Source organism: Rhinichthys klamathensis, unplaced genomic scaffold (genome assembly GCF_029890125.1).
Source record: "Rhinichthys klamathensis goyatoka isolate OS25496 unplaced genomic scaffold, OSU_Roscu_1.1 h1tg000076l_1, whole genome shotgun sequence".
Lineage (NCBI taxonomy): Eukaryota > Metazoa > Chordata > Actinopteri > Cypriniformes > Leuciscidae > Rhinichthys > Rhinichthys klamathensis.
In genome coordinates this window covers 1,949,363-1,964,495 of record NW_026606618.1, presented here as the reverse complement: position 1 = coordinate 1,964,495, position 15,133 = coordinate 1,949,363, and the positions used below count along the sequence as shown (strand labels likewise).

The 15,133-nt window shown below is 37.7% G+C and overlaps 1 protein-coding gene across 6 annotated transcripts in view; it reads right to left on the bottom strand.

Moving 5' to 3' along the window:
- The window catches only part of shank2b (SH3 and multiple ankyrin repeat domains 2b), a 152,691-nt gene that overhangs the window by 46,795 nt on the left and 90,763 nt on the right, over window positions 1-15,133 (bottom strand). For 5 of the 6 annotated variants that reach the window (XM_056250875.1, XM_056250877.1, XM_056250876.1 and 2 more), the window contains exons 11-13: window positions 8,749-9,085; window positions 1,009-1,166; window positions 378-491 (exon numbers count right to left, since the gene is read on the bottom strand). In XM_056250875.1, coding sequence (XP_056106850.1) covers window positions 378-491; window positions 1,009-1,166; window positions 8,749-9,085 — 609 coding nt within the window. Of the gene's footprint in view, window positions 1-377; window positions 492-1,008; window positions 1,167-8,748; window positions 9,086-11,685; window positions 11,963-15,133 lie in introns of those variants that run through there. The other variant, XM_056250880.1, reaches the window with a different exon arrangement.

Sequence of the window (15,133 nt, the reverse complement as noted above, 5' to 3'; positions counted from 1 at the left end):
AAAATGATCCCCGTTCACACGGATCCGCCAAAACGGCTAAAGATGCTGTATTATTCAGGCCAGTAGTTGGCGATGTCACTTTGTAAAGAAAAACAGTAATACACATGCGTATTACGTCACCGTTTTCACGAATTTAGCTTTTTTGTAATTTACACGGAGACGTTAACGATGTAATTTTCAAAAACTTGCACTTTGAATCCCGTTTTCAAATGTTTGCGCATTTTTTGCCATTTTTAGTTGAAAACAGTTGTGTAAACGGCCCTTAAATTATGACAGAAGTGTCAGTTTTGGGTGTACTATTCCTATAAGTTGCAATGTCAGTGAATGAGAACAGGTTGAATGTGTGTGCCGGTGTGTATTTGTGTGTACACACTCACATGGCCTGTCCTCGTTGGGTTTGCTTGGGATCTCTTCCACACATTCTGCTGGGAACCAGCCTACATTCCCTCGGGCACTGCCTTCCCAGAATCCTCCTTCTCCAATACTGAGAACTATAGAGAAAGTCAGCAAAAAAATATATAAAACACTGTTCTCAATATTTACATACTGCATATATTGTGCAGTCCTACATATGACACCGGGAAAAATGACTGTAATACATGCAGCTCTTTTACTATTCAAGATTATTTTTGCTCATTCTCCGACTGACATTATAACCACTTCACTACCGATGTGTAAATAATACACATGCCAATATATATTAGGCCTATAATGAATTTATCCAGTGAAGATGCTGGTACTTTTATCCACTGAAATCTCTCTAGTTCATCTCTTTCTGTTTGTGAAGTGTTGCTAGCTCCGGCCATGCATCGCCTGGTGCCGAAGGGCAGAATCTGTGAATTCTTGTTCTCCATATGGCAGGAGAAACTGCACTCCCTGTTACAAACCAGCTTTCCCCTTCATTTGGTGCACAATCATACTCTTAAAAAAAGTGCATATTTACCATCAATAACATATGGTTTAATTGAGTAAAGTTAAACTGAAATGCAATTTTAGAGAGACATTTACCTTTCACCCTGTCGTTCTTGTACAAAGCTATTTCGCCCTCAGCCTGTGGTTGGTAAGTCTTGACCACCACATAATGTCTTCCTGGCACAGCACTGTACAGCTTGCGTTTGGACCCTGGGGTGTCCATGCCAGAAAAGGCATCCCTGTTGGCACGGGGACTGGGAATACAAGCAACATTATCTGAATATTATTATAAATGATATATATATACACACACACACACACACACACACAAATAATAGTAATAATCCTAATACATTTGTACTGTTATTATTATATTGTTAAATAATATAATAATATATCATTTTATTTAATATTTTTATTATAATAATAATAACAATGATATCAATAATATATATATACTTAATTTAATAATGTATTTAAAACTACATAAATATATATATACCGGTAATAATATATAAATAAAAGATTATATATATATAAACATTAAAATATTTAATATTATTTTAAAATCTTGAAATGAACATTTAAAAAAAGAGATCTAGCTCTAAAGTTAATGAAGGCAATAACAAGTAATCTCAGATGCTTTACTACAACATACATGAAGAGAGATAATACATTTCTAAGGGCATGACAGTTTCATCGCTGATTTTAAGAGATGAAGACGTGGAGGATGAAGACCCCTAAACAGGGTCTGGCAATGTCTGTGGTGAGCATCGAGGAGCACTAGGATGCTAGAACACAGCTATAAAAAGTATAAGGGCTCCCTCTGCTGGATAGACATCATAAATAGGTTCTCCTAGACATGTTTCCAACAAGCAGAGATTTTGATTCTTGCCCTGGGCCAAGCTGAATCCTTAACTTATCCAGTGACGGCTCACAGGAAACATTACCTCTAAAAGCAGCTGAGCCCTGTCCTGAGATGACTCCATCCACTCAGGAGCAGACGGCTCCCATCTAAAAAAAAAACTTGTTCTCCAGAAAAGTGCTGACATTAAAGACTCGACAAAAAAAACAGTCCCGACGATGTTGTTAATGAAGGTGTTAATGAGAGAGCGATGGAACTAAAAATAACATTGTAATTGCACAAGAACATCCAGTTTTTGATGATGATGACATGCATAATCTTGGATGCACATATTGTTCTTTTCCATGCTTTCACTTTAACTTATAAATGCAGGCCTGGCTTCACAAGGAGGCCAGAGGATGGCCGACTGCAAATCAATTTCAAATTGTTTTTATAAATAAAATAAAATAATTTAACATACATAGGGTAAAAGACAGTGTTGAACAAATCTGGGTTAGAATTGGCCACAAGTATAAATATAGTCCATTCACAAACCTGAATTCTGGTATCATGAAACATAGCTTTCCATCCTGTATGTATAAAAATCATATGGTGTCGTGTCATACAAACAACTTCATGTTCACATATGACATGCCCTACCTCTCAACCTCTCAAAGTCCCCGTGGCATCTGGCGGCTTCAGCCTATAGGAGCAGATGAAATTGGGACATAGCACCTACATATGCCCTCTACGTGCCTCCTGCTTTTTTAAGCCTCCACAGAGACCCTCTCAATGTCAGTGCCCAAAGTCAACACACCTAGATTAGCCTTCTTACATAACAAAGCTTGACGAAGATGATACAGATGTGATATGGTTTTTCTTTTTTTTTTGGAGCCCAGAAGTGTTCACAAGCTAAACAGCCCTAAACAGACACACCTGGTTTATTATTTTAAAATGAAATGATAAATGGAGAGTACCAAAAAGTGGTAGCACAACCTGCAACACCTGTGAGAAAATAACCATATGAAACATTATGCAAAAAACACACTGTGCCACATTTTAAGAGCAAACTAAATAGGGTTCATGGCACCTCAAAATTAACTCCCAGCCGCAAACTCTGTTCAGCCAATCAGATTCAAGTGCTGAAAATCACAAAAATGACCCCAACTATCTTTTAAGCATCAAAAATACCAGCACTATCACTATCTCTCCTTGCCACCAACTGTAGTTACATGAATAAGTGCAAAACACTCTGCAACAGAAATCCTAATTTGCTTCTATTGCTTGCCGATATCTGATAATCAACTTTCAAATGGCCTCACGTACAGAATCTACACCAGCTGGAAGAAAAACAAGCATATTTCAGCAAACCATAAATGACTGGCTTACTCATTTAGAGCACCGCCTATGGCAGCCAACCGGTCTGCCAATGCAACTAGCTGTCAAGCGAGCAGCGAAGCTTTCTTATCCAGCTTCATCCAAAGACAATTACATAAGCTGCGCTTCGCATCTTATTTTTGGAGAAAAAAAGCAAAAAAGAGTTAATGTGGGCTGAGGTATTTATGCAAAACAGGGAGGAAGGAAACAAGGCCAGTAAGTGTTAGAAATCGGTTCAAGCACTGCACGTATATTCACATCCACAGGTCTATTTTTAATCAAGCTCGAAGGAAATAAGGTCTCAACATCTTTAAGATTTTGAGACGCAGCAATCAAAATATGACCACGGTGGCAGAATAGCTGCTACGGCAAACACTTGGCTAGCACATAGCCAGAGAAATCATGTTTATATTGACAGCTATAGAGTTCAACTTTGTTTAAGCTAAATCGGGCTTCATTTAACTCTGTAGGAGTTCATTAAACACTGGTAATTTTACCGGGGTCTGGCTGTGAGTATTGTTTATTTGATTAGTATGTTGCAGGCTATAGGGTTCAAGCTACAGGATGCATATTCAACAATACTGTTATTCAACTTGTCCGAGACCTTACGCCAAGACTTTATGAGTTGTTCTATTTTTATTGACAAAGAAATGAAAATAAATTATTTGCAAAAAAGGTATTTTACAATACCAATTTTTAAAACTTCTTGAGTAAAAACTGCTAATGTGAAATCCATTATGTTTAGCTAAAATATGTTTGTTTTTTACAAAAAACAAAACAATTTATGTCATATACACAGTAGCTAATGTAATAGCCGGTTTAATAATTAATGCAAGTAACAATTTTAATAATTAATACAATTAACATAATACACACGCACACACACACATATATATATTAATACATAATATCTATCTAGCTATCCATCCATTCATAAAATTAATTACATAATGCTTTTAATATATAAAAAATATATATATAATATATTATTTTATATAAATATCACAAAAAAAATATTATCTATCCACATTTCTATCCATAAAATAAATTCTAAATTATATCTATCTATCTGTCTATCTATCTGTCTATCTATCTGTCTATCTATCTATCTATCTAGAAGTTTGATCATTGTTTGATTATTTGTTTATATATATACACATAATCAAACTACAAGCAACAGCACAAATAAATACAATGGAGCAAAGATACAAATAAAATAAACAGTGCTTTTCAGGTATCTAACAGTAGTTTTCAGGTGTAGAAATTGAATCAAAAGTAATTCAATTTAAAATAACATTGCATATAATCTTCACTGTATAAATTAAATAAAGATGAATCATTATTTAAGTTACAAAAGCTATTCAATCAAGAGCAGAGAGTGATTATCTTGTCTTTTGTTATTTGATTAACATTAAAAACACAGACAGCAGGAATATTAGGCTGCTGTCCCTTTAAGACAAAATACACGGATCCAGTAGTAGACTGATACTGACCACATGCGTTGTTTTTCTCAACTGTTTACATTCACTTAAGACATAACCTACTATGTTTGCTAGGATACTTGCCAAGACGGCCATGTTGATATTTTCTGTGAATTTGTCCGTTCAAGTGCAAGACTTGAAAGAGAACTCAATATTTGTGTGCTGTCTGAGACACGGCTTTCGGTGTGCGTGCTTCGGATGAGTGCACACACAAATCTTCTTACAGCGTGCCCGAGTTCTCTTTCGCGTCTTCTTGCGTTTGAATGTTTAAATTGGAAAGGCTTAAATGAGTTTCGTTTAAACACAGATAGTGTGCTTTTCAGGTCTCACCTGCGCTTGCGTGCTATCAACACCCGGGTGATGAAGGCGTAAATGACTGGTCATATTACAGCATTCGGCACTCGCACTGAACAAAGTTTACAAAGAGTGACTGTTTTGTCCACATTTTTTTTATCTTCACTGTTGGAAAGCCAGAATGCATATCCATCAACAGAAACATACATTAGCCAAACTCTGTCTGTCTGTTTTACGCATTGTTGCTTTCAACAAACTATATTATAGATGCATCCTCAGATTTAAGATGAAACTGCAGTGCAAGTGCGTGCCAAACCATGGGTGGAGAACGGTACGGTTTGATTTACCAAGAACCGTTACACCCCTAACATATATATACTGTATATATATACTGTATATATATATATATATACACACACACACACACGTGTGTATGCATACATAATCATTGAAATATTTAAATTGACTATATACACACACACACACACACACACACACACACACACACACATATATATATATATATATATATATATATATAGAGAGAGAGAGAGAGAGAGAGAGCTTGAAGGGCCCTGTAAATACCTAAATGTAGAAACCACAGTACTTTTTTTTTATACAGTAGGTCTTCCAAACATATCAGCATCTTCAAATAACTCTGAACAAGCAGCATGTTGTATCTACAACATGACATTTACTGGCACGAGACGGAGCGTCTCGTATTTCCCTTGTTTATAGCGGTTGACAAATGGCAATATGACGCTACAACTGACTACATCTGCTTCGGTTCCATTCTGAGCCTCTGAAGAGCAGCCACATTATCTAATACACCATGGAGTAGAAGCCACATAGAAGACACATAGACACCGACTGAAAGTGACACGCTCACACATGTACACACACCATACGGACATAGCCATAGCAACTGCTGCTGTAACTAAGGGATGGCGTTCCATTTGAGCTGCACATGCAGGCACGAGAGCCAATGATATTGCCACGGGTTTGACACTGGCACTGGAATCCAAGTCCCCGGTTTTGGATCCGAAAGACCAGCTGTTTAGTCTCTGTTTTCGGTTGTTGTGCCTTTTTTTATTCGTAAATGCCATCGTAAAACACGTCTAGCACAACAAACGGATCTATATAGGCTGCAGCGTGAGAAACGAGAGGAGAACAGGGTCAAATACCAGAGGAGTTAATTCTTCCTGTTTAAAATGACATCTAATTAGAGTTTTTTGCAGTGGAAGTGAGTAATTGGCCTGGCCCACTTACTGTACCGAGCCTGCTCTCGCGCTAGAACCCCTGTTGAGTGACAAGATTCGCACACCCACCGACACACATGCATGCGAGCAGACGCACACATATACACATGCATGCTGAACTTTCACTACACGACGAGCACCCACGCAAGCATTCACTCACAGGGAATATATATATATGCATGGCCACACACACACACACATGCTCTCTATCTTTCCGAGCAGATTCTCGCCTCTCTCTGTGGCCTAATTGTTCGCCAAGTCTCCATATTGCACCTTTGTATTATGCGCTGCTGCACCCAAAGTCACAAAGCTAAAAAAAAAACAACAGCCCGGGCGCCTGTCCAATCCCATCCTGGATCAGGTGCATGTCACGTTGCAAATGCAACCAAACCTTGGCTGATCAGGATATTTTCCAAACAGATGTCCAAATATTTGTCACTGTTTCTTTTCAAGGCCATAAGCAAACCTCACGGGTTTCACCGTTGCACACAGATGGTCCAGATAAAGTCTAGTCTTTCGTCCCAAGGTTACAGTAAACGTACAGTACTATATGCTGCAATTGGCAACATTTATTCCCACATGTAGTTCCAAACCTGTGTGACTTTTTCTTTTGTGAAACAAACTAGGAGAAATTTTGAAGAATGTCTGTTGCTCTTTTTCTTACAATTACATTAAATAGGAACTGAAGCTTCCAAGCTTAAAATAGTCCATACCAAGTGTACTGAAGCCATACAATAGCTTTGTGTGAACTATCCCTTTACTTTTATAAAAACTCACTGGTGCAATTCAATTATTTTCAATTATTTTTTAATTTGTATTATTTCTTAGAATTACCCTTTTCAAACGTTAAAAATAATATATAAAGATAAGAAGAAATATCCTTTTATCTTAAATACAATGCACTTTAAAAATTAATAGTTTATTCATTATTCAATAAGTTGCCATGGGAAGGACTGTTCGTCAAAAAACCCCACACAGAACCCTTTAAATATTCACTCAATGTTATATTTCTTGTTGTATAAGCTAAGCTAAATCCCCAGAATATGATGTGTTGCAGACTGTATCTAACACCCGTAATAAAACATGTAAAGCAATATTTCACCCCAAAATTCAAATCTAATTCCAAACCTGTAAGAATTTCTTTTTCATTCATAACACAAAAGATGGTATTTTGGAAAATGTCACTTTTTTTGGTTCATACAATTAAAGTCAGTGGGGTCCAATTTCTTTTTTACACAGTTTAATCATTCTTCAGAATATCTTATGTGTTTCACACAAGAAAGAAAGTCATACAAGTTTGGAACAAGTCAAGCACGTTTTTTCGCTACTCGAGTTTCCATCTCTGATAGACACAAAAATACACATCTACTGTAATAGAGTGGTGCAGGTATGACGTCAGAACCCAGAAGTCTAATTCGCCACTGGTTCCTTTGAGATTTTCCTACTGGGTTTTATAATGGGGTTTTTCAATTTATGTGTAAAATAAAGCCTGTGGTAAATATAATTTGACGATACTTTGACGTTTTGTTCTACAACGTAAGCTGCACACACTCACATCCCAAGCTGTCTTATCTAGTTACTTATTAAAAACGTTTCAAATTTAAAAATGAACATAACTGCTTCAAAATTTGTGTTTTCGCTATGGGTGTTTCATTTATGTTGTAGAACAAAACGTCAAAGTATCGCCAAGTTATGTTTACCACAGGCTTTATTTTACACATAAATCAAAAAACCCCATTGTAAAACCCCATAGGAAAATCTCAAAGGAACCAGCGCCGAATTAGTCTTCCATGTTCTGATGTCATACCTGCACCCCTCTATTGTGCATCTCATGCAAGGACCTAACCATATCTTAAACATTGGGGGACCAAAGTTTTTTTTTGGGAGGGGGTACTGGTCTTTTTATTGAAATTAATCAAATAATGAAAGGATTAAAAGGGATTTAAGGGAATTAAAAAATATGGTAATAAGGTAAAAGAAGTTCTAAGTCTAATTGTAGTTGTAAAAAAAATACAATATCAAAGTTTTGACTTTTTTTTCCTCCTAATTGTGAGATAAAAAGTCACAATGCTGTACCTTTTTTATTTTGTATTCAATGGCAGAATTTTATTTTTTTGCAAAAAAAGTCTGGATTGCGAGATGTAAACTACAGAATTGCGAGATATAAATTCACAATTGTGAGGGGAAAAAGCCTAAATTGTGAGGTATGAACTCAAAAGGAACAAAAAGTCGCAATTACATTTGTATTTATTTACTGCATACAGATCTAATATCCTAAAGACTCCAAAAAAAGTACATTTTACGAAAAAGCCAGACAGAGGGCATCTCTCCAGTCCACTTCCCATACACCAATTCCCAACACTTGACCTATTTGCATTCACTTTTAAAAACAACACGATTTGCCATAAATAGGGCCTCTGGTGGCAATAGTTAAAAACAACCTTGTCCTCACAGAAAGGGACACACTCTAACCTGGACATGAGGGACACACACAAAAGTGGACACACAGTCAGACATGGGCATATTGACAGTTGTCCTAAAAAAATAACCCCTATTGCTTCCTTTTGGGATGGCCACTGACCTGCTGTGGCGCTGCGGGGTCTGTCTCCGAGTGTCTCCCTCCCCCAGTCGGCCCAGGGAAGGGGAACGGCTTCGGGCAGAGCGTCCCCCCAGGGCCATGGTCTTCACCGTGCCATTGGGGCTGTTCTGCATCTGCTGGGGGTGGCGGGGCAAGAGGCTGCGCAGGGGGGAGGCGACAGGAGAGGGCGAGCGAGAGCGTTCCAGCGGTAGCTTGTTGACGTTCAGGTTGTTGTCGCTGTTTGAGCGGAGCAGCACGCGTGGGGCGGCAAGTGTGCTCCTACCCTGGTGCTGCGGTGGCCTGCTCCGACCCGTGCCAGCCGGTGCCTCCCGGAACGGCACTGGGAGAGAGACAGAAAGAAAGAGAGTGATTAAATGAAAAGAATAGAATAGACTGTTTATTTAAAGTGTGAAGTGGACTTTCAAGTACTCTGCCGACATCGAAGTAGTTCAGCTTTTTTAGGTGTCCTTCATTCCATTGTAAGTGGCAAGAATTAGAGCACTGTAACGAGTGTTCAAGTACAAGCTGCTAGATTGCGCTTTGCTTTCTTGCTCATATAAAGAACTTAGTCCCATTAATAGACCGAAAGCTGTCTGCTCATCAAGTTCACAATCACCCAGTTTGATGCTCACTTATTGAATAATGAATAAACTTGCTGGTGTTCAAATCATTTTTTGATCAAGTCATTATCGCACAACTAAATATATGGTCGAATTCTAGTTAAAGTAATATTCCTGGTTAAGACTTACAATAAGGTTCAATACGCTCACTTTTAATTATTGCAACAGCTAACTTGAACTAACAATAAACAAATACTTTCCTGGTATTTATTAATAAGTGTTCATTTCTTAATATACTAATATATTTGAAAATTTAAAGTTGCATAAAATAACATTTTTCACTGTATTATGAAAGAATGTTTTTTTATATAAATAAATTAACACTACCCAAGGTTAATAAATGCTGTAAACAAAAATGTAAACTGTAAACAAAATACACATTTACAAACTGGAAGAATTAGGGACAATAATACTGATATATTCAGTAATATTTCATTCTCAAATGGTTATTAGTTAGTTGATATGTAAAAATAGTCTTTTTGAGGTAGGCTTATTTTTCTAGGTCAATGGATTTGATCATTTACTAATGTATTCCTCTGGGTGAAGTTTGCACCATGTAAACAGATATATAAATGTTTGGTATCAGAAATGCTTCTAATATGCTGATTTGGTGATGAAGAATTATTTCTTATTATTATTATTATCAGTGTTAAAAAACAGTTGTGCTGCTTGATACTTTTCTGGAAAGTGTGATAGAATTTTTCTGGATTCATTTATGAATAGAAATGTCAAAAGAACATAATTTTTTATCTTTACTGTCAATACTGTAATAAATGTAATACATCCTTGTTGAATAAAAGTAACAAAATAACAGTAGTATTATTTCTCATATCCCAGGATAATATGCAGAGACAACTATAACTAAGCTTTTTGTAGGTCCCCTCAAAACTAAAAAAAACACTCTGTGTATGTGGTCTGAAAACAATCTTTTTTGCAGCTCAGTTTGGTGTTGCTATTGGTGCAAAAACTACACACTTCAGCTATAACTTTTACTTCATCACCCCATTGACCTTGTAAAAGTCTCTCTTTTTTGCAAACTAAGAGATGAGTCAAATACATCAAAGTTACAGCTTAATATTCCTTTAATAGAGTAAACAACGTGTTTTTGGTTTCTTCAACAACAAGAATATGCTGATCACAATGTCTCCAGAGACATACAGTACACCCACAGCAACCAACTTCTGTGGTTCCAAGGTGTTATACACAAATTTCAGGGCCAGATGAAGCCTTATCTCCACAACACCCCCTTTTCAGGTCTAGGATATTCCTTTGAGTTCTCTGTTTGCACTGTATGCATGATGAATGCCTATATTTATTCATCCGTTGCCATGTTAAAGGTGGTCCAGAAGGATGTTTATCCAAAGCAGCTTGTTTCTCGGAAACACTAGGCCACTGAAAGACACCGTTCACGCATGAACTAGATATCACTGGCTGGGTGAGACAAACGCTATAAATATATTCTGAAAAAGAACCCGGGAGAAGCATAGAGGAGAATTACGCCGCTAAACACACAGTCCCCCCTGTTCCTTAATGTGCTGACGTAATGGCAACTTGGAGCATTAGATCACCTTCGCTGTCTTGAAAGGGTTTTCATTGGATGATGTTCATGACAAACGGTCTCAGAGGTACATATGCTCCCGTTCATTTTTTAAAAGGCTACTGTAGAGGGATCATTACAGCACTAATGTTCAAACCCAACCCCCACAAGCAAGGAAGAAATCCCCCCCCCCCCCCCAATCCCAATAAAAAGAAACCAGCATTGATAAACTAGATGGTTTATATGGACAGCCCCACAGAGCACAACAAACAGGGTTTTTTCTGGCACCAACTGAAGCCGGTGACATCACAAGCACATTGGCTGCCGGAACACGCTGGTTTTGGAACGTTGACGAAACAGTCATTTCCTTCAAACAAGTGAAATCAAAGTGGCAACATTCCAATTGCAGCATTCTAATAATAAAATGTACCAATTCCACTCAACAAAACTGTAGGAAAGATATAACAAACATGTTGAGGAACTCTTCAGGAAGGAAAATCCATGGAATTTCACAGCACGAAGTTGATTGAATTCCTCGAAGACAGAAATGACTCTCTTAGTGATGTTCTTTCCACCTCAGACTAATTCACTCACGGCCTTACGAGATTCAACTTTGGCTTCCTTTTTGTAACCCGTCATAATATATAATAGAGCTCAAACACACTTTTTCCTCTCCTAAGAAAAGTCCGAACACCTTTTAAGCGTGAATCCCATGGAACAAAAGTCACCAAAGGTCAGGAGACCCCTGCTCTAAAACCCTCCGACCAAAAGATCACCTCTTACCTTCTTTCTTGAAGGCATTCAGTAAAGACTTCATATCTCCTCTGAGTTTATTGCTCAATAACTCCCTTGAAATGTCCGTGAGGAACTTGGAAACAGAAGGTCAGGTTCTCCTGGACCTGGGTTCCTCGGTCACTGAAGCACAACGGAGAGGGTTAAGGAGAAGGCAAGCACTGTGGTGACAGTGCCCGCTCCACATGATGCCGTCTGTGACTGCGAGAGGAATCGGCAGAGCGCACAAGCCTCGCACTTTTCATTGCTCGGTACTCTCTCTCTCTCTCTCTCTCTCTCGCTGACACACATACGTGCACACTAACTCTCTCGCTCAGGCTCCGTTTCTTTCCGTTTTGTCCCGCCCCCCTTCCTCTCTCTCCTCATCACTCTTTCCCCTCACCAAATCATTGACTGTACTATCAGTTGAAGCCTCCCCCATCTGGATTCCTCTAGGTCGACAAGGCAGAAGACTGATTGGAGTATGTTGTTGAATCAGCTGGTTGACAGGACCATGCTGGGATAATTTGATTCAAAACACCACTATTATGAGACAGAGTACTGAGATAAACACAATTGCCCAAAATCCTTCAAGTTCAGCCCATCAGTGGTTCGCGATACCATCAGAAGTGTTTTTAGAAATCGCTGGCGACCGCCCACCAAATGGCGCAATCAAGATGTTTGAATTAACTTGAGAAGATGTTATTGATTAGGGATTTTAACCCTTGTCGGCTAACCAAAACAGCTGTATGGGAATCAAGCCCCCGAGTGTTGCTAAGCAACCAAGGGATGGATGTCTAAATTAGTCAGTGCAAGTTGTCGGGTTGTGAATTCTCCCGTTACCCATGTATGTGGGCTGTCCTTCCTTTCACACTAGAAATTCACAATTGCCTCTCTCACTCTGTCTCTTTCTATCCCCTCCTCCCATTTTCTGGAATGAGATGAAAAAAGATATTTGAGGAAACAAGGAGGAAGGAATTCTTGCATATTAATATCTGTGTCAGGGTATAATGTAATCAGCATATAGATGGATATAGAGTTAATACATACAGTGAGATCCCAAAACAAGAACATCTGACTGTTTGAACAAAGGAGTTCACATGGTGAATGTCACAAATTTGTTTAGATTATATAACTAAAACTTTTTTTAAAAAGTGTTAATTGAAATAAATCTGAATTATAATATATTAGATTAAAACTTATGAAAATGAGAAAAAAGTTGAAGTACTAAAATAAAAAAAAATAATAAAAAAACATAACGACTAAAATTTAAACTCAAAACTGAACAAACTGCAGTTCGTAGTTCTTCCTCTTTGTCGCCATCTCTGTTCGAAATCTGCAGTTGCAATTATTAGCGGAATTATCAACTTTACGTGGGTTGTGCCAGTGTGTCCAGTGTTTTGAGGAGAATGTTCGGCTGTCAGTGACCGTGCCGGTGTGGATATTGGCATTCAGAATCACAGATTCTACTTTCTGGAAGTATGACCAACATAAGAATTTTCACCGGAAAATGTCATCTGAACAAGTAAGTAACATCCACTTTTGTTCTGACCAACTAAGAGAAAAATAGAATTGCAGTAAATCGCGCTGATTAAATCTAACGATCGCTTACCAGCAGAAAAAAAGCCGTCTCTGCGTCTGTTTTGAACCCCCACAAAACACGGTTTACATAATGATTAATTAACCCAAATAATTTTTAACCCAAAAAAGTTACGAACTGCAGCTTTAATTTGCTTTTTTTCAGATATTCAAACTTTTTTACATAATCGGTGATCGATTCTTCAATATATCGGATCTATTGATAATCACTGCCATTTGGTACTTTTCCAAAGAATATCACTCAAAAATGCCATTTCATACTGTGTGTTCAAGAGGCACTACGAGTGTTCATAGGAAAATTAATTAACTTATTGTTTACATAATTTGATAAATTTTTCATTTTTTATTATTATTGCATTAAAAAGCAGAAATAACTATAAAAAAGTATAATACAATTTTAAATAATTAACATGAATTAAATATTTAAAACTAAATTTGATTACTGACCTAAAAATAATGCAAAATTATCTTTTAGGTCTGGTTTCACAGATAAGGGTTGATTAAGCCAGGATTAGGCCTTAGTTTAATTACAACTTTTAATAGCTTTTATAAACGTGCCTTAGAAAAAAACATTACTGGTGACAACTTGAGACAAAACAATGGCACAGATATATTTTAAGATAATGCTATAGTTGGTTTCAGTTAAAAAAAGCTCAAACACACGTTTCAGACTAGGACTAGGCTTAACCCTTGTCTGTGAAACCAGAAGATTTAAATTTAATTTGTTTTTAAAAAATTCCAAATTTAAATAAAACCCCCAAAAATAAAATAAATCCCAAATGTTCAATATGGTCTCAGACTTTTGGACCCCACTGTATATCTATCAATGTTAGATGACTTGTATATAGCAGTGATGGACAGAGTGGAACAGTAAATCCAACACCATTTGTGCTTGATTAGAAATCTAAATCCCATCTCTGTGCTCTAATGAGCCAGCAAAATGATAAAACTGACAGCTTCTTATAACTCAACTCATACACAAGTACTAACATGGCAAAATTGTTGGACACTGGTTCCCAGGGGGAGCTGTAAATGTGCTTTAAGGGACCAGTTGTGATATGGCTATGATTCAAAATAAAACAAGCTCCACTTAAAAATAACCCAACGCAAACCCTGTGAGTTAACTCTCTGCGGACGACCTCCTCTTTCTTCTTCTCGTTCTTCTTCTCTTGATTCGCGCCATTAACAAACCCAGTGCCGATCGCCCTTGCTTCGGTTGCTTTGATTAATCTTTCCTGATAAAGAAAACATCCTTTCATATGTGTCAGCAATTTCTAAATCCTCTGCACATCCAGAGCGGAGCTAAAGATGAATAGACATTTTCACCCAATTAAGGACTCTATACGTAACAAAGAATTCCGTCGGGCCTCCGAGGGGCTGGCCAGCACAGCTGGTATCCACAGTCTCATTAAATCAATAGTCATTAAATTGCACTTGAAAGTGTACCTCAAAATAAAGAGCTCAACCTATTCGATCGAAGCTGGCGCAGGTTTGAACTTGGGTGGTAAACTGAAATCCATCACTCTGTCATGCTTTGAATTTGGTCTTGTTTATAAGCCATGATTAAAACTCAAGATGGTGTATTAAATTTCCCAGCGGCCCCAATATCTAATTTAGACTGGCAGAGTGCAATATGAGCCTGCGTGTGTGTACGTTTGCATGTGTGCATATGCATATCTTCCCATAATTCACACAATATTTGAGTGCTCTTTGAAATCTGCGCCATTTCAAATACTTTACCAAGTAAGTCGATAATAAGCCAGGATCCAAGACCTCCTTGGCTCCTCAACCGCGACAAGTGCGCACAAGGCAAACTCACATCCCTTAAGCCAATTATTGTGCGGATTCGGGAACCATGGCA